Genomic DNA, 19714 nt, shown 5'->3' on the forward strand with positions numbered 1-19714 from the left:
CACACACACACACACACACACACACACACACACACACACACACACACTGTTTTGCCAAGGGAAGAGACATAGGTGAATCTGACTATTTTACTGTTTTCAAAGGCAAGGTTTCCTCTTCACCCCACAGTGTGTCCCAAAGTCACAGATTGGTTTATGGGGGCTCCGGTGATTCCATCACCGGCTGGGCTTGGAGTGTGGAGGAGGCCTTCCAAAGCGGGCAGGAAGAGGAGGGAGCAGGCAGAATCCCAGAGCTTTCGTGGTGGAATCCGGCCAATGATCCTCTTACAGAGGCTCACAGGTTGTCTCTGTGGAGGGTGACGGTTCCTGAGCCGACTCACACCAGCTCGATCATGAAAACATCTGTTGCAGTCTCCAGTTAGTGCCTCTGCCCACAGATGGCCTTTGCAGAGTGCTTTTGGTGCATTCTGCCTCTGAGGCTGTAGGCCCCACCATCCTGCCTCCCTAGAAAGCCCAGAAAACCAACAGGTGCTTTCAGGAATCCACATCAGTCAGGACTGTGGCTGGGCCAGGGTGGAGGGTGGCGTGGTTTGGGGTGGCCTGAATCTGTTTTTCATTCCTTCATTCTTTATTGACAGCACCCTGCTCTTTTCCTCTTCCCCAGTCTCAGGCTTTGCACTTCTGGAGGGGATGGCTTTGTCCCCCAGAACCAGGGCTCTGTCACAAGACACAGGCCTAAGCTGACCCACATCACAGGGGTTGCCTCATGACTCAGTTGCCACCAATCAGAAGCGCCTCAGGCTTTGCAGCTCCAACCAGCCATCCCACCTAACTTACAGGACATGTGGGGCAGGGGACAGGTCTGCAGAGCTCCCCCAGAGCTTCTTCCAGGGACAAATACGAATCCCAACGTTGAAGTCAAGCAGATACTTAGTAACAATTCCCCTTTGGATGTTAAAAGGCTTCCGACAACTGGACTGAACAGTGCAGACCCCTCAAATTCTGTGCTTCAAGATCTTGTGGCTGAACACTGATAAGACACCAACCTCAGGTTGTCGCCTGTTCGCAAGGTGACTTCCTGCCCCGTCCCTGACATCCCCCACTTATGCCCATTCCGGGAGCTTTCGGCTGGGACCAGCTCTGGTTCTTGAATCTAAGCTACAGAAGGGCCTGAGGAGACCCTGGAGGCCTTCTGGTCCACTCACAGATGAAGAAACAGGGCCCAGAGAGGGGCCGTGACTTGCCCTGAGTCACACACAAAGCCAAGACAAGAACTTAGAAGCCCCAAGGCTTCTAAGTTGGGCTCTTTCCACTGTAGCCACTTAATATCAATTCAGCAGCCAGCTGAAGCAAGAAAAGGCCAGAATTAGCTGTCAGGGAGTCTAGACTGTTCCAGGCATGGCCCTGCCACCTGAGCCAAATGCTTTGGTCTTTCTGTTCTGCTCTCCTGACCATGTGGTGTTTTTCCTTGTGCTTCTTGCTCCATTTTCCAGCGATCCTGTCCACTTTCCGGGCAGGAGGAGGGAGAAGGGCACCGGGGCAATGGGCTGTGTTAGCTGCTTGTTTCTCCTAAAAAGCCTCCCTGAAACACACACCCTGGAACTTCTGCTCAGGTTTCTTCAGCCAGAGCTGAGTTGCCTGGGCATGCATGAGTGAGTATTTTTAGCTGGGCACGTTGCCACCCAAACAAAATCGGGGTCTGCTAGACGGAAGAAGGGGAGGAGCAGCAGCAGAATCTGCCACAGACGCTGGGTGGAGATCTCGGCTAAGAATGCCCCGCCTGGTAAACCACAGGCCCTTCTGTTCCACCCCCAACGGCCCAAAGTCTGACCACTGTAGAGAAGATGCCATTTGGCTTTTCTGTGGAGGTGCAGGTTTCCAGGGACATCAGAAGCTAGGAAGGAAGAAGGGGGGTATTCTGACCACACACGACCTTCACTTGCTGATCTCTGTGTTCTCTGCTTCCTGAGGGCCCTGCTCAGAATTGTGAGGGCAGGGAGTGCAGGGCCAGAGGGAAGGGGGAGCCACATGCTGGGAAAGAGTGAAGTCAGAATGCCATCCTACCCGCAGCCCACCTGCTCAGAGACCCGGGCGAAATGCTGATGCACCTTCCTGCACATTCCACCTCTCCACATGGAGACCAAGGGGGCCATGGCCACAGACCTGGCTTTTCTTCCAGGCTGGGCCCGGCTTCCTCCATGAGGTTCCCTGGTTAGGGGGAACCACTCACCCTTCCCACCCAAGCCCTGGACCGCTGGGGCAGGCACCTATTAATGCACTCATTGGGTGTGAGCTCACATGGCCTTGAAGTGGATCACGAGGTCAGGAGATCGAGACCATCCTGGCCAACATGGTGAAACCCCGTATCTACTAAAAATACAAAAAGTAGTTGGGCATGGTGGCGGGCACCTGTAATCCAGCTTCTCAGGAGGCTGAGGCAAGAGAATCACTTGAACCCAAGATGACGCCACTGTACTCCAGCCTGGACAACAGAGCAAGATTCCGCCTCCCCCAATCAAAAAAAAAAAAAAAAAAATGGCATCTGAGTGAACATATCCATTTTCCCTGTGATTCCTCCCTCCGTGGGTGGGATATGGTCTGGGGGAGGGCTCCAGCAGAGGCCTCTGAAGGCTTGCTTCTCAAAGAGTGGTCCCTGGACCACCAGCACCGGCACCACCTGGGAGTTGGTTAGAACTGCAGACTCTCAGCCTCACGCCAGGCTTTCAAAGTGAGGCGTCTTGACCGGCAGCATCAGACCACCTGGGAACCTGCCACGCTGGGATGCAGTGGCACAACCAGAGCTCATAGCTCACTGCAACCTCGAACTCCTGGGCTCAAGTGACCCTCCCCTGTCAGCATCCCGAGTAGCTGGGACCACAGGCACACACCACCATGCCTGGCTAATTAAAAACTTTTTTTTTTTTTTTTGTAGAGATTGGGCCTATGTTGCCCAGGCTGATCTTGAACTACTGGGCAATCCTCCTACCTCAGCCTCCCAAATTTCTGGGATTATAGGCGTGAGCCACGATGCCTGGCCAATATATATATTTTTAGAGATGGGAGTCTCACTATATTGCTCAGGCTGTCCTCAACTCCTAGGCTCAAGCAATCGTCCTGCCTCAGCCTCCAAGTAGCTGGGACTACAGGCACACACCATGGCACCCAGCTTCACAGTCTGTGTTTTAACAAGTTCTCCTGACACACGCTCAAGGTGAGAACTTTTGATGTTTATGGCCCTCTTCTGTGAAACCCAGATTCTGGGCTGTTAGCGCCATCCCAAAAGCAGCTGAGAAAGGCAGAAATGAAAAAAGCCCATCCAGCTCCTCTCGCTTCAGCACAGGCAATAACTCTCTGAAGACTCACATGTGTTTCAGTCTAAGGATTTCTGGTAGAGCTAGAAATCGTCTAGGCACCATACACATTTCTCAGTTTACAGATTTGGGAACTGAGATGGGGAGAGGAGAAAGTATTGGCCCAAGGTGAATATCAAACAGGAACTAGAATTCAAGTGTCCTGAATCTTAGGTGAGTGAGCTGGTTTCTACTCAACAAATTGGAATATCTTTTTTTTTGAGACAGGGTCTGGTCTGTAGTGCATTGCACCATCATGGCTCATTGCAACCACGACCTTCCTGGCACAAGTGATCCTCCCATCACAGCCTCCCAAGTAGCTGGAGCTACAGGTGTGGACCACCACACTTGGCTACTTTTAAAAAAAATTTTTTTGTAGAGATGGGGTCTCACTCTGTTACCCAGACTATTCTTAAATTCTTGGGCTGAAGTGATTCCTCCACCTCAGCCTCCCAAAGCCCTGGGCTGACAGGTGTGAGCCACGGTACCCAGCCTAATATATCTTTTTAAAAAATTGTAGCATTTAGGCCAGGCATGGTGGCTCACACCTGTAATCCTAGCACTTTGGGAGGCCGAGGCAGGTGGGTCACCTGAGGTCAGGAGTTCAAGACCAGCCTGACCAACATGGAGAAACCCCATCTCTACTTAAAAACAAAACAAAACAAAATTAGCCAGGCATGGGTGCACACCTGTAATCCCAGCTACTCTGGAGGCTGAGGCAGGAGAATCGCTTGAACCCAGGAGGCAGAGGTTGTGGTGAGCCAAGATTGTGCCATTGCACTCCAGTCTGGGCAACAAGAGCAAAACTCCCTCTCAAAAAAAAAAAAAAAATTTGTAGCGTTTACACCTGTTATACATGCTGTGTGAGGAATGCTGTCCTAAATAATACATCCTCATTGTAAATGGTCAAGAACACTTGGGGAGGAGTGTGAAGCTGGGGGTGACGGCTTGTCTGCAGACATGCCACGTGGCCCATAAGGACCTGTCTATCCTTGTCACTGCCCTTTCTGCGCTGCAGTGTTCTTCTGCCACGCCAGCTCAGTGGCTTCTCCAAAAGAGGCCAAGGGCAGGGCTAGTAGGCTGTGTACTTACTTTTTTATACTTCCAGAGCCCTGAGGACAGGGCTGTGCACACAGCAGGCCAGCCCCAAATGCTTGTGGGGCCTAGGACAAGAGTACCAACGGAGGGCCACCTACTATGTGGTTCCATATTTAAATGTTGCAAATCAAGCTAACAAACTATTAAAGAGAATGTGTCCTATCCTCCTACTTTGACAAACAAACCTTTATAAAGACTCAGCAGCCTGGAATAGGAGGTGCGGGGAGAACAGGCTTCCCCACCACAGCCCACCCGCCGTCTTCCCGTCCAAGCTGCATCCCACGCTTCAAGGGCCTTGTGCATGTGCAGGTGGACATGGCAGCCTGCTCATCATGCTCAACTATACCTCCTGCAAGAGCTTTGGCCACCTTGGGAGGCAGGATCTAAGGAAGGGGCCCTCTAAACCGTGGAAGCTGGCTCAGGGCTGTTTGGGGTATGAATTCCAGGATTCTGGATATCTGGAACATGGTGTAAAAAATGGGCTCTGGGGCCAGGAGTGGTGGCTCATGCCTGTAATCCCAACACTTTAGGAGGCCGAGGCAGGTGGATCACAAGGTCAGGAGATCAAGACCATCCTGGCCAACATGATGAAACACCATCTCTACTAAAAATACAGAAAGTAGCCAGGCATGGTGGCGGGCACCTGTAGTCCCAGCTACTTGGCAGGTTGAGGTAGGAGAGTTACTTGAACCCAGGAGGCAGAAGTTGCAGTGAGCTGAGATTGTGCCACTGTACTCCAGCCTGGGAAACAGAGCAAGACTGCCTAAAAAAAAAAAAAAAAAAAAAAAAAAAGATGCCCTCTGAGTGAATGCATCCCTTTTCCCTGTGTCCCTCCCTCTATGGGTGGGGTGTGGTTTGCGGGAGGGCTCCAGCAGAGGCCTCTGAAGGCTTGCTTCTCAAAAGTGTGGTCCCTGGACCACCAGCGTGGGCACGAACTGGGAGTTAGAACGGCAGTCTCTTAGCCTCACTCACGCCATGCCTCCTGAACCAGAACCTGCATTTTAACAAGATCCCCAGGCAATTCATGTGCACATCAAGGTCTGAGAAGCATTGCTTGAAAGCACAAAACCAAGGACTAGGATCCTTCTTGCCTAGATTTGGGTGTGGTACTGACTGTAGGTATCAGTAAATATTTGCTCAACCAATGGCAAATAGCCCCCACAACAGACCTGGTAGCCAGGGAGGTACTGGGGAATGGCTGCCTGACTTACAAGGATTTCATTTCCTTTCTCTGGGGCCTCCGTGGCCACGTGTCAGCTATACACCCCACTTCTGCCCTGTGCTGACTGGCCCAGTAGTAGACACCTGATGCACATTGGGGCTAATCGGATGATCTCTCCCAGGAATTTGGAGACAAGAAAATAGACTCTGGAGTAATAGCAGCGGTGACAATGAACATCTTCCTGCACCCACCGTGTGCCAAGCATTGTGCTGAGTGTTTTGCATCTTAGACTCGATCTTCGCAACTGCCTCGCCAGGCCAGTGATTGTACTCTGTGTGTTTTTCAGATGAGGAGCTAGGGTGTCCAAAGGTTAACTTTCCTTTTCCAAAGGTTCAGGGTGGGGAAGTGGCAGCATGAGGCAAGCTGGAGCGACTGTGCAGCTGAGACTGGGCCACGTGATGCAGAGACAGTCTGTCAACTTTGGCTATCCAGGTCCCCAGGAATTGCCTGGCTTTGTGATAATTGCGGCAACATCATGAGAAATGGTCCGTGTGCAGTGGTGGGTAAGACCTGGCTCTGGGAGATGGCCACAGTGGGGAGGGTGGCATGGGGGCCACCAAGTGAAGGGTAGGAGCCATGAGAGGGAGGCAGAGAAAATTCTCCTTCCCAAGGGAGGACAGAGCACTGATCAAGACCAGACGGGCCCACCTACACCTCAGTACATACCAGAGAGCACCCACTGTAGGGTCCCTCGGAGATCAGCTCCCCACGCCTCCCCTTCTAGCGAGTTAGCAGCAAGCTTGCCAGAGAAAAGAGGTGGGCAGTTTATTTTGGAGGTACGGGGCAGGGGGCAGCAGAGAAGTTTGCACCCTCCTCTGCACCCATCCCCAGAGGGGCAGACACCTCAGAGACAGATGGGGTGGAGGCAGCTGGAATGTGCCAGGACAGCTGAGGCCCTGCAAGGGCCAGAGAACAAGTCCAGGTTGAAGAAGGGCACTGGGGGCCTCACTGACTCGAGGACGAGAGGGGTCCCTGACTGGCTCTTGGAGAATGGAATCTGCCTTTCTGGGTGGAGCAGGTAGGTCTTTGAGAACCCAACAAAACAAAACAAATCAGCAGCAGGAAGTTTCTATCAGGATCCAAGCCTCTGCATGTGGAGGGTTGTTTGGCTTTATTTTAGAAACAAACCAACATCTTTCATTAGCACTGACACAGCAGTGGCCCCCTACTGCCACCTGACAATCCAACGTTACTTACATAGCACTCAAGCAGCCCACACCTTCAATGGCTCACAGCACGCTAGCCTGGAGTAGCCACCAGAAATACACTTCTCACCGCCCAAATCTCCCTTTTGAAAAAACCAAGCAATCATCAGGTTGGAGGAGAATCACTGGCTCCCTACAGCAAGAGGGGACAAAGCCTGCTGGCAGAGGGCCAGGTCCTTGTGGCCCCTCCCAGTGGGGTGAAGATGACTGGGACTCCTTGGGACTGCATGGCTACAGCCAGGACGCTGCCAGGGCCTCCTCTGCTGCTGAGACATGGAAGGGATCCTTCCCGACGCCCACAGGTGGGGGCCAGCCACCAGAAACCGGGCCTGTCATCAGCATCCCTGAGCCCCCGCAGACCGGAATGCAAATAGCTCCGGGCCCACGCCGCTCCCAGTCTGCTGACGAGGGCTGCTTGCTCCCATTTCTTCTCTTCCTTTTTTTTTTTTTTTTTTTTTTTTTTAAGGGCTGGCAGTTCTGGAAACTTTTTCTAGCTTCTCAGACAACTGTGGCAAAATGGAGTAGAGACAGGCCCTGTCCGGGCTCTTTCTGCTGCCTCGCGCGTGCGGGAACGGGGAGCAGGTGGTCCCCAGGCCCAGGAGGGCCCAGTAGGTGCAGGGCTGGGTGAGGAGACAGACGGAGCTCGCCCCCGTTCGGAACCCAGCCCGGTGGCTCCTCTGACGAGAAGAAAGGCGTCCCCCCACGCCCAGCCCTTCAGATGGCCTCAGCAGCCTGCGGCCTGGGTCGCCTCAGGATCCCTTCAGGCTTGGGCAGCTGCTGCTGCCAGGCTTGGGACGTGGGTGCGGGCGGTGGGCACCCATGGAGGCAGGGGAGGCGAGAGCCTGAGGCTGAGCCTAAGAGGAGACTCAGGAGGGGGTTCCGTGGACGCAGCTGGCCCCGGATGGCGCTGGCGCGGCCACCGTGGAGGACCCGGCAGGGCACACAGAGATGCCCCAGGGCCTGCCTCCCTCCCAGCGCACCGGCGGTCGGAGGGATTGGAGCTCCCGCCCCGCACAAGGTCCCACTGGCGAAGGCTTCTCCCCAAGGAGCTGGAGAGGGGTTCCCGGGTGGGTTTCTCCCAGTCGCCCTGGTCCAGCCTCCCTCTCTCCGTCCCTCCCCGCCAGCAGGGGCCGCTGTCCCACGGGCTGGGTCCCGATGGCGCCCGCGGCCGGGCCTCCTCGGAGGGCCTGGCTGCAGCCTCCGGGTGTAGGTGCCTCAGTGGCCACCGCGTCCCCAGGAGGCCTCGCGCACGGGGGCGCAGGGCTGCGGGAAGGAGGCTGGCGGGCCCCTCGGGCGGCGGGAAGCCCGGGCTCAGCGGTTTCCTGGGCAACCAGCCTCCTCCGGCTCGGCCCAGGCGGCTCCAGGTGGCGGGAGGCGGCGGTTGGCGGGGAGGGCCGCGCGGGCACGGGGGCGGCGCCTCAGGTAGCAGCGCCAGGTGGCGCCCGTGGGCGGCGGGGCTCCCGGGGAGGCGCCTGTTCCCGCCCGCGCCGGGCCGGGCCTTTCCGAGCTTCCTTCTGGATTCCAGCGCGAAGCAGCCGCGGAAACTCCCCCGGCGGGAATCGCGGCTCCGGGAGCTGTGGGGCGCGGCGGGTCTCCGAGGGCGCGGGCTCTGGCGGGCGACCGAGCCTCAGAGGGCGGGCGCGAGCAGGCGGGCGGCGAGGACGGGCAACAGCAGCGGGAGCAGGGGCGTCCCGGAGGCCGAGGCCGCTGGGGACGAACGCGGGAGGTCAGGCCCCGAAGTCGGGGCCGCGGTGGCCGCCTGAGGCACCGACCCTAGTGGGGTGGGGGGATCTCTCTGGACCGACCTCGCCCCAGCCTCCCACTTTTCTATTCGATTGCAATGCTCCTTTCCCTTGCTGCCTTTATATTCATTCCTTCCAAAATTACACTTGCAGATTTCTGCCTGGCCTCAGATCCTCTCTGCACCGCTGCTTTGAGCGTTTACACTCATCACCCACGTCTGTCTGGAGTCTCGGCCGGGCTCCTGCCCCCCCTGGACTGCAGTGTCCCGGGACACCCCACCTGGACTGCTGTGAACGGGGCCTCCACCCGGCTCCCCGGACCCGCAGCATCCCCACCCCCCAACTCCTGCAAAGTTCTGGGGTGAAGGGGTCTGAATGGCACCAGGGAGGCGGCAGGGCGGACCCGTCCTACCTGCATCCGAGCACTGCTGAGACAGCATCCCTTCCAGCGCAGCCACGTAGTCCAGCCCCAGCCAGTCGCGGTAGGTGGTTTTCTCCCCGACAGGCACCGCCCGGACTGTGGCATCCTTGAAAAGCAGGTCTTGGCCGTGATAGTTGGAGGAGTCGAACATTTTGAACCCATTCTTATTGTAGTCGTCTCCAAACAGATCCTGGAAGCACCACAAGCAGCCCTGCTTCTCACCTGGGCTCACACAGGGTCACCCGCCCAGGTGCCGCTTGCTGCAAATTGCTTTACATACAGTGACCCAAAGAGCAAGTCATTTCAGGGCCCCACAACTCTGACTGGAAGTTGTAAGCTTGACATCTGATCCGCCTCTGTCACCCAAGGGGATGTGGGGACACAGGTGCCACTGGAAGAGGGATTCAGAAGCACCGCAGCGCTCCAGCTCTTGGATGCAGGACTGAAGCCCGAGAGGTCCAGGAAGAAAGATCCGGAAATGAGGGATGGTGTCGGTGGGATTCCTGAGTGTTCTGCTAGGCCTGCTCAGCATTTCTTGGCCTTTTCCATAAGGCTTTCTCACTCTAGCTTACAGATTTCCTTCCCACAAACCTAAACAATTTCGAGAGAGACTTGTGTTCTGCAACCAGTCACAGAATAACGGGTGAGCTGGGCGTGTCTTCACTGACCTCCGCCCAGGGATGCTGCACTCCTCTCCTCACTGCTCAGAATCACTGGAATGATTCTGCAGCTACAGCCCTAAAAGAGCTGCTAAAGGCGGAGTGCCGTGACTCACGCCTGTAATCCCAGCACGTTGGGAGGCAGAGGTGGGTAGATCACAAGGTCAAGAGATCGAGACTAGCCTGACCAACATGGTGAAACCCCATCTCTACTAAAAATACAAAAATTAGCCAGGCATGGTGGCACGTACCTGTAATCCCAGCTACTCAGGAGGCTGAGGCAGGAGAATCGCTTGAACCCAGGAGGCGGAGGTTGCAGGGAGCCAAGATCACACCACTGCACTCCAGCCTGGGCAACGGAGCGAGACTCCATCTCAAAAAAAAAAAAAGAAAGAAAAAGAAAAAAAAAACTACTGAAAAGACCAGAAGTAGTATGGGAACTTATGAATATAAATATAAATAAAGGACTTCTGGAGAACATGTATGAATGTCTACATCAAGTGTTAAGTACTGATCAAGAAGGAACAAAGGAATCATGTGGTTCTCAGCCTTTTTGGAGGGGACTCGCAGATCCTCTCTAAGATCTGATGAAAGCTGTCAGCCTTCTCCCCAGAAAAATGCACATCCACCCAGGATTCTTCTCCCACACTACTTCAGAGGACTTAAGAACGCTTTAGGGAAGCCCAGGGACCCAGAGTAAATCACTCCTGGGATAGAGGGGTTCTGTGGGGAAGATGAGAGGAACACGCATAATTTCAAAATGTTAAAGTTTAGGAACAGGCCTGACGAGCCAGCCAGCTCTGCAGTTCTGTGCTGCTGGGGTGTGGAGAAGGCAAGTTCAGCTCAAGTCAGTTGGGGGAGGGGGAGTGGTTAGAAACCAGTGGCTCCATTTTCAGACAACCCGGGTTTAAATTCTAGGTGTATTTTGAATGCACAGCCAATGGGATTTGCTGATGGATTGGATATAGAACATGAGAGGAAGACTGGAGTCAAAAATGACTCCTGAGGAAATGGAAAGGCTAAAGTTGCTCTTAACTAAAGAGGGGAAGACTGAAGGAGGAACGGGAGTCCAACTCTGGACTTGATCCGTTTGAGATGCCTGTTAGAATCACAAGTAGAAATGTCAGGTATGTAGTTAAATAGGCAAGCTTGGGGCTGAGGTCTGGACTAAACATGTAAACTTAGAAGCTGTCTGTATACAGATGGGATTGGATGACATGGGATTGGACGAGATCAAGGGTCAGGTGTAGAGAGAGAGAAGAGGGCTGAGAACTGAATCCTAGGGCTAACAGGTCAGGAGATGAGGAGGAATCAGCAAAGAAGACTGAAGAGTGGCGAGAGAGGTGACAGAAGAGCCAGGCAGGGCTGGGGACCTGGAAGCCTGCCAGGGAAGGTGTTTACCAGAGGAGGCAGAGCTGTGGCCAGTGCTGCTGAGAGGTCAAGTAAAATGAAGACTGAGAAATGGCCACTGGTTTTAGCAACATGGTTCACTGTGACCTTGACAAGAACAGCTTCAGGGCCCAATTGGGAACCTGTCTGGGGTAGTCTGCATCCTTAAGAGAGACCAGAGGAGAGGACTGTAACTCCAGAGACCACTCTTCACAGTTTTGCTTTGAAAGGGAGCAGGATTACAGCTGCAAGAGGATGGATGTGAGAGGGGTTAGTTTGTCCTTTAAGGATGACAGAAATAACAGCATGTTTCATGTTGGTGAAAATGGTCCATCTGAGAAGGGAAAATCAGTGATGCAGGAGACAGAGGGGATAGTTTCCAAAGGGATGTCCTTGAGTAAGTGAAAATCACAGAATTTTCCCCACGCTTCCCTGGTTTCTCTAGAGGTCTGTTCCAGGTCTGTTTCTTCCCAGGGGCTTATCTTACCCCTGCTGCATACCCCTCAGTGAGGCAACCCCATCCTGGCTCACCTGGGCCTTGTCCAGCAGTCCATATACAGTGAAGATGTTGGTGTCTGGCCGGACCATGACAGCATGGGGTGGTATCTGTGCTAGGTTGCAGGCTACAAACTGGGACACCTCTGCCCGGGCCCCGTTGGGGCACAGCAGTTCATAGTCCTCTGATCTGAGCTCAGCAGCCCAGGGCTCGGAATTGTGGCCTGGGGAGGTAAAACATTGTATGTGGAGATGTTCAGGGGAGTGGGAAGAAGTGTAAAGAGAGGCTGCTATCCTGGGTCCTCCAAGTCCTTCACTACAGGGAGGTGGCAACCTCTGGTCAGCACCCAACCCTCTCTGTTCTCCAAGTGCTCTGCTATATTGTCAGGGTGAGAGAACCCAGCTGTGTTAATGCCATTAGCAGGAGCTGCCATTAGCAGGGAGGAGGGAAGACCTACTATGTGACCAACGCTTTAGAAGCATTGCTTGATCCTCACAACAGTTAGGCTGGACAGGTGTTGTTGTCCCCATTTTACAGGTGAGGAAACTGAGGCTGTTAGTCACTCCCAGGCAAGAACCCCATCTATGTGTTACATCCTCAAGCCTGAGGGTGGGGCGGCACCCTGAAGGTGGTGGGTGATTGCCCCTAAAGGCTGAAGTTCTCAAGTGGAACAGGGTGTAGCATCACTTGTGGATGTAAAAGGCAGCTTCAGGGGCCCTTGCTTGCAAAGAATCTGCAAAGGTCTCAGACGGGGCTCAGAAATTTGCATGTTAAACCAGCATCCCAGTGATTCTAAAGCAGATGGTCCCAGGGCTTCCTGAGAAAATGCTGCCCCCAGAATCACGTTTTTGTGTCTCTGAGCATTCACTTAGTGTCCATCCTCCTCCCATTTCCAGGAAATCCAGGTGGGCCTCAAGGAGAGCTAAAGATAAAAGGGAAAAGAGCGGGAGGTCCTGGGGGGTGGGTGAGTCACTGCAAGGGAATCTTCCAAAGCCTCCTGAGCACCTGCCCTCCTCCCCTGACCCCATCCCAGACCACACCGTGCACAGGTCTGGGACCAGGCAGGCTCACCGGGCTCATGCAGGAGCACACAGCTCCCTCCTCCTGGGGGAGGGTTCAGGTGTTCTTGGTAGGAGGCTGGGCAGGGAAGCTGGGCTGTGGCAACAGGAAGGGTTCAGGGCCTGGAGCCCTCCCTAGCTCTGCTGGGGCAAATGGTTCTACTGCCTTGACTTCCACAGGAGGCAAGAACCAAGTGTTGAAATACTGATGTTTTTTGAGTTTTTTTTCCCTGCAAGTCTCACTTCCCGTTGTCCAATCCCCTCCCCTCCAGGCCACAGTTGTGCCTTTCTGGGCTAAGTTTCTAGAAGGAGATGCGTTGGGAGCGAGTGGAGAAGACCGAGCCTCCAGCCTTTGTGGTTTCAAAGCCTGGGGTGTAGGCAGAATATGCAGAAAGTACAAGCCTTTGGTGTTGGAGGAAAATAGCCTCTAGTCTTCAAAATGGACACAGATTCCTTCACAGAAAACAAGAATAGGGAGAAGTGATGCTACATTAGGACCGCATGCTACCATGGGTCCGTGTATGTATGGGGGTCCCAGAGCAGAGCATTCCTGAGCTGTTTATCCCAGGTGGAGCCCGGGAAGGTGACTCCAGGAAGAAATCTGTGTGATGTTTCAGGTGTGCTCTGCCTCGGTCTGGCTTGGGGACTGCAGAGAGATTTCCTTGCATGAAGCAGTGATGTGCTCAGGAACACAGACCAGATACTGATTGAACTCATGACCCTGTGGAGAGGCTCATGCCACCCCCACCTCACACCTTGGCACTACATAAATACCCTCAGAAGGGGGTCTTTCCAAATGGACTGGGATTGAGTTTCTACCATTTCAGTGGATTAGGGACTTGAATTCCAGACCAGTGAAGACAGTCATGTGTCCAGCACCCCTGGATGTGTGGTCTGAAGTCTGTTCTTACTCTGTGGGGCTCCCAGCTTCCCAGGAGGCTCGGTCTAGACTCAGTCTCTCTGAGCTGCTGCCTGGCCCAAACCCAGCACACCTGGTGTCTGTATTGTGCTGAGGATGGGGACAGTCCCCCCGACCTACCTTTAGCCCTGCTCTGGCCCTTACCTACCATTTGTGTTGTCAAAGACAGTCGTGTGCCTGACGAAGGCAACGTCACCAGCATTCTCCACCAGGCACCTGCCACACAGAGGGCAGGGCAGGCGTTGGCAGGAGGGTCCCAACCTCTGCACATAGCCCCAGACCACCAGGCCACCCTAGTACCTGAAGGCGCCGCTGTAGCCGTAGTATCGCTCCTGGCTGTTGCCCACACACTTGTTGCCGCCCTGCTCGTCCCCCACGCAAAGCGCACACAGTGAGGAAGGGTAGTTCTTGGGGTTGTTCACGGGCACGCAGCTGGCATTGAAGAACTTGCTCACCGCTGGGGTGGAGGGGAAGGGCAATGATGAGGGGCCAGCAGCGGAAAGTGTGGCAGGGAGATGGGTGGCTGCTCCCCCACAGATCTGCCCACCCGCCTGGGCCTACGCTGCAAGGCCACCTGTCTGCTCCGCTCCCCTCTTAGCTCTCAGTGGAGTGTCTCCTCCTGGAAGATCTCATCAAGAGGAAAATGCAGAGGTTGTCTAGATACAGGAACCCCATCACCAAACATCACTTGAACTCCCTCAGGGACAGGGAACTCACTACCTCACTATTTTGTTCCAATCAGAGCAACTGTCCAGCTGTCTGGGAGTGGGAGCCGCCAACCCTAGTGCCCTCCGTTGTGCTTGTGTCAGTGGTTAGAAAAGAAGTGCTGGTATTTTTTCTGAGTTAACAGCCAGGACAGAGGTGTGTGCCCGTCAGCCCAAGGATCTTGCCAGTTTCCATGGATGTTGTGTGATTTAATACATGGGAAGGGTTTCATGTACAGCATATGGTGGGGGCTTCTGTCCCCACCTGTGGAGATACCTGGGCACTTATGCACATGCCTGGCCACCTTCCAACAAGGTCCCCTCCCCAACTAGTTGCCGGTCCCTAGCCAATCCCAGAGAAGGCTTCCCCAGTCTGCGTTCCTAAAAGGGGGGTACCTGTGAGGACGTCACAGTCCTTGGGCCTGATGAAGCCTCTCCGAATGAGGACGCCCACGGGGATATCCCAGCCCGCAGGGCTGCCGAAGCCGGCATGGCAGGAGCGCTTGCCTCGAAGCTCATCTAAGGTGAAGGCGTGGGAGCTGTCCCGCTTCACCACGGCCACCACGAAGTATGAGTTGCTCTTGTCTTCCGCTGGGGAGAGAGGGACTCACATGAGGGGCCCCTCATCTGACAGCCAGGGCAAGTGCCTATGGGGTCCTTCCTTCAAACCCTCTCCTTCCTGGCTCTTTGCCTGAGCTGTGCAGGCCAGAGTGCCCAGGCCTGAGGCTGGGGTGCTCCAGGAGCAGGCCCAGTGGGGCCCCTGCCTGCGTCCCTTGTGAGAAGCAACCTCCCGGCTCCACTTTTCAGCTTTGTCTTCCTCTGGTCCCCGGCAGTCCTTAACCACAGGGACTTCTTTCTTTCCTTATACCAAGTGGTATTTTTCTCACTGCCCGGGAGGAAAGATGAGGCTGCAGAAGCATTTTCCCATAGCCCAGAGATTTCTCACACCCAGGTGGAAGGGACTCAGGCCTCTGAGGTCACCAGTAAGAAGACAGAGGCCAAAGCCCCAGCCCAGGCCCCTGAGAAGGTGCGAATGAGCTGAGGGACTCTGAAGGGCTGTCTTCCATGGCTGGCTAGGGCCAGAAGAGGCTGAGGAACCCCAGTAGTCCAAGATGGCAAACCACAAGGCCTTCTCTCATATGGCCTGGATTGTAAGCTAAGAATGTTTTTATATTTTGAAAGGGTTATTTAAAGAGAGACTGTCATCTGCAAAGCCTTGAGTATCTGTCCTCTGATCCTTTACAGAAAGTTTGCCAACCCCTTAGAGACGTTTGTTGAATAGTTGGAGAAACTGAGGTCTAGGGCAGGAGGGGCAGGCCTGGTGACAGACAGCTTCTATCCCCAGGAGAGAGGCATGGAGCTTTTGAAAATGACGAGGAGAACACATTTTTATATTTATAAAAATATCCCCACCTCCCGGCTGAGGCCAGGCAGCAGGCCCTGCACTCACGGGCATAGCGCTCCCCGGCTGCAGGAACCAGGCCATACGTCTTCCCCGCCGTGTAAATGTCCTCGCTACTCAGCGTCACAGCGTCGATGTGCCCAGCCTGAAGGGAACAGAAGAAGCAACTTGGCCGGGGTGGGCCCTGGATGGTTCTAGATGTTGGGGTCCTATGGAGGTGGCAGGGCCTGGCCTCTTGGGGTTTGTGGCCTCGGGCTTCCTCCCCCTGGGGAACCTGGATAGGAAATACCCCATCCTGGTGGTCTGCCCCTTCCTCTCATTGTGAAGTTGCCTGGCCAGGAGGGGTGCCTGAAGGACCAAGGGCGGAAACACCCACGCAGCACTCCTGCGTGTGGCTACCCAGGGTCCCCTGTGTGCCTGCTCTGAGCAAAGCAAGCCGATCCCTCTCCTCATGCTCAGTGTGGGCCTCCCTGTGCACTGCCAGCATCTAGACAGCCAGGCACCGCATCTCCAGCACCTGGCCAAGGGCCACACACCTTGTGGTGCAATGCCTGTCTGCTAAACGCGTGTACAGATGGAAGAATGACCCAGATCTGAAAAGATGGCGGTCTCAGGGCCTGGGGAGGGGCTCCAGGGTTGAGGGATAGAGCTCTGCCTGCAGAGGCAGCAGGAGGCGCCCAGGGCCTTCTTCCCAGGAGCCTCCTGGGGCCCTCCAGGTCACCTGCACCCACCCCACTTGTTCATTCGGAAGCCCCAGGACCCCACCAAGGGCTAACTGGTAATGAAGCCATAGTAGTGTGATTAACCTCAAGGGAAGGGGGTGATGATGGGGGGGGTGGGGAACATCTGTGGCCCAGGAGGGTGTCCCACACCGTTCCTGAAGAGGCATGAAGTGATGGTGTTGGAATAACAGGCAGTAGTACTGATATTTGGGGCCAGGAGGGTGCACCTCTAAGGGCCCTTTTCCCACCGCCCAGACCTCCTCCTACTGTGCTGTCAGGCAGGACACAGACCCTACACCGCAGCCCAGGGCCCTCTGGCTGATGGTCCCTTCCCTGGGTAACTGGCAGGGTAGGAATGGGTGTAGAGCCACACTGGACACCTCTCTGAGAACCTTAGAAGCTAGAACTGAGGGTCTTTGAGCCCTTTGCTGGGGTTCTGAGGAGCCCCTGAAGTCTCTTCCCTTCCCTCAGGCCCCTGGGCAGCTCCCGGCCCTCTGTGAGCTCAGATTGAGAGGAGGCTGTCACTCAGAGGGGCTGAAAGCTCCCTCCCTGCACCTCTTCCTGCTCTGGGGCTGTTGGAACAACAAGGCAGCCTGCTTGGCACTGGGAAATAAAGACCCCCCACCAAGCCCTTTCCTCAGGGCCAGCAGAGGCTTCTCTGTCAGCATTTCACACACTTGTGCTCAGCTCTGCACAAGACAGGCTTCCATCAGCCCCTGAGGAAGCTCCCGGAACACCCCCACCTCAGGCCTGGGCACTCCTTGGCATGAGGCTGGGGTGTTCTCCACTCCCAAGATCCGGAAGTGTGGAGGCAGGTCTGCGGCCTGGCTCAGGCCAAGTGGTGGGGAGAAGCCTGTTCAGTACTTCCTGGCTGGTGGCCGTGGGAAAGTTACTTTCCCAGCCTCTGTCTCCCCAGTTCCAGACCCAAAAGTGGGGCTGTTATGAGAATTTCATGAGATGACCCACACAGTGGCCTTCACTGAGTGGGGCACACAGAAGTGTCAGCTTGCACGATGGTCATTATCATATTGTCATAGGCCTGGTCACCCTGTATTCCTGCCCAGTCTCCTCTCTGTGGCCTTCCAGTCAGTGTGGTTCTCTGATCTGGGCAAGGTTGGCACCACTGAGGGGCTATAGCCTGTGCTTGGGGACTCCCTGAGCAGGCCCCACCTACTTGCTCTGAAAACAGAAACTGGGGGGTGTGGGCACCCAGCGGCTGACAGCTAGGGCTCTGGCCCGAGGCTGGACATCGTGACCACAGCAGTCCTCCTCCCTGACTACAGGGCTTCTGGGGCCTCCTCTGCATCTGGCCTCAGTCTCCAGGCAGAGAAGCAAATGAGGAAAGAGCTGAACGGGCACTAGAGATCAGGCCAGTATTTCTAGCTGCAGATGGTGAGCTATTCATGGGGGCCAAATCGATTTCACGGGTCATGACAAGTGTCAGGAACAAAAAGGATTAGAATAGAATACAATAGAAAATAGCGGGTACTGTTTGTGTCCTCTCTCTGTATATACCGGATATACATTTTTTCATTTATTTATATCCGAAAGAAAAGTTTATCTGGGAGCAGTGGTTCATGCTTGTAATTCTGGCACTTTGGGAGGCTGAGGCAGGTGGATCACCTGGGTCAGTAGTTCAAGACCAGCCTGGCTAACATGGTGAAACCCTGTTTCCACTAAAAATAAAAAAAATTAGCCAGGTGTGGTAGCATGTGCCTGTAATCCCAGCTACTCAGGAGGCTGAGGCAGGAGAATCGCTTGAACCCAGGAGGCAGAGGTTGCAGTGATCCAAGATCGCATCATTGCACTCCAGCTTGGGCAACAAGAACAAAACTCCGTCTCAAAACAAACAAACAAAAAAAGTTTTTGTGTACTAGATTGTGATTGGTATCAAATATATTTCCGAGTGCATGGTGTTGTCAAAAATGTTGAACTTCCCCATGAAAATACCAATGACATTCTTTACAGAATTAGCAAAAACAATCCTAAAATTTGTATGGAACCACAAAAGACCCTGAATAGCCAAAGCAATCCTAAGCAAAAAGAGCAAAGATAGAGGCATAGAAACTGACACACAGACCAATGATACAGAATAGAAAACCCAGAAATTAACCCACATTTTTGCAGCCAGCTAATTTTTGACAAAGTTTCCAAGAACACTCATTGGGAAAAGAGTGATCTCTTCTTCAAGAGATGCTGCTGGGAAGGCTGAATGTCCAAGGGCCAAGTGAACTAAGCCCCCACCCCTCCCCCTCCACAGGGATCAACTCAAAATGGATCAGGGCCCTAAATGTAGGGCCCAAGACAGTAAAACTGCTGAAGAGAATATAGGCAAAACACTTCAGGACATTGGTCTGTGAAAAGATTTTTATGAAAAGACCTTGAAGGTACAGGCAAGAAAAGCAATAATAAACAAATGGAATTATATAAAACAAAAAAATTTCTGCACAGCGAAGAAAACAATAGACAGAGTGAAATGACGACAACCTCTGGGGGGAATGAGAAAAAATATTTACAAATTACTCATCCGACAGGGGATTAATATCCAGAATATACATGCAACGGAAACGTCTCAACAGCAAAATCCATCCAACTTAAAAATGGGCAAATGACAGGAACAGACGTTTCTCCAAAGACATACAAAATGCCAGCAGGCATCACTAATCATCAGGGAAATGCAAATCAAAGCCACAATGAGGTATCAGCTCACCCCAGTTAGGGTGTCTGTTATCAAAAAGATAAAAAATAACAAATGCTAGTGAGGATGCAGAGTTAAGGAAACTCTTACACACTGTTGGTGGGAACATAAACCCATACAGCCACTATGGAAAACAGTATGGATATCCCTCCACAAACTACAAATCAATCTGTTTAATACCATATGGTCCAGCAATCCCACCACTGGGAATCTGTCCAAAGAAAAGGAAATCAGCCTATGGAAAGGGATGTCTGCACCCCCATGTTCATCGCAGCACTGGTGACAATAGCGAGGATATGGAATCAACTCAGGTGTCCAACAACAGAGGGATGGATAAAGAAAATGTGGTATAGATGCACCATGGAATACTATTTAACCATAAAAAAGAATGGAATCCTGTCACTGGCAGCAACATGGATGGAACTGGAGGACGTTGTGTTATGTGCAATAAGCCAGGCACAGAAAGTTAAACACCTTATGTTCCACTCATATGTGGAAGCTAAAAAAAGTTGATCTCGGCCAGGCGTGGTGGCTCACGCCTGTAATCCCAGCACTTTGGGAGGCTGAGGCGGGCGGATTATGAGGTCAGAAGTTCGAGACCAGCCTAGCCAACTTAGTAAAACTCATCTCTACTAAAAATACAAAAATTAGCTGGGCATGGTGGAGCATGC

The 19714-nt window shown here is 53.8% G+C and overlaps 1 protein-coding gene across 5 annotated transcripts in view; it reads right to left on the reverse strand.

Moving 5' to 3' along the window:
• Positions 1-6694: 6694 nt before the first annotated feature.
• The window catches only part of MELTF (melanotransferrin), a 28074-nt gene continuing 15054 nt past the window's right edge, over positions 6695-19714 (reverse strand). For 2 of the 5 annotated variants that reach the window (XM_032298159.1, XM_032298158.1), the window contains 7 exons: positions 15672-15768; positions 14618-14812; positions 13818-13974; positions 13666-13733; positions 11576-11763; positions 8988-9186; positions 6695-8540 (listed from right to left, as the gene is read on the reverse strand). In XM_032298159.1, coding sequence (XP_032154050.1) covers positions 8461-8540; positions 8988-9186; positions 11576-11763; positions 13666-13733; positions 13818-13974; positions 14618-14812; positions 15672-15768 — 984 coding nt within the window. In that variant the 3' untranslated portion in view covers positions 6695-8460. The other 3 variants (XM_032298157.1, XM_032298156.1, XM_032298160.1) reach the window with 2 other exon arrangements.

Source organism: Sapajus apella, unplaced genomic scaffold (assembly GCF_009761245.1).
Source record: "Sapajus apella isolate SASKATOON/1434 unplaced genomic scaffold, GSC_monkey_1.0 scaffold38, whole genome shotgun sequence".
Taxonomy (NCBI): domain Eukaryota; kingdom Metazoa; phylum Chordata; class Mammalia; order Primates; family Cebidae; genus Sapajus; species Sapajus apella.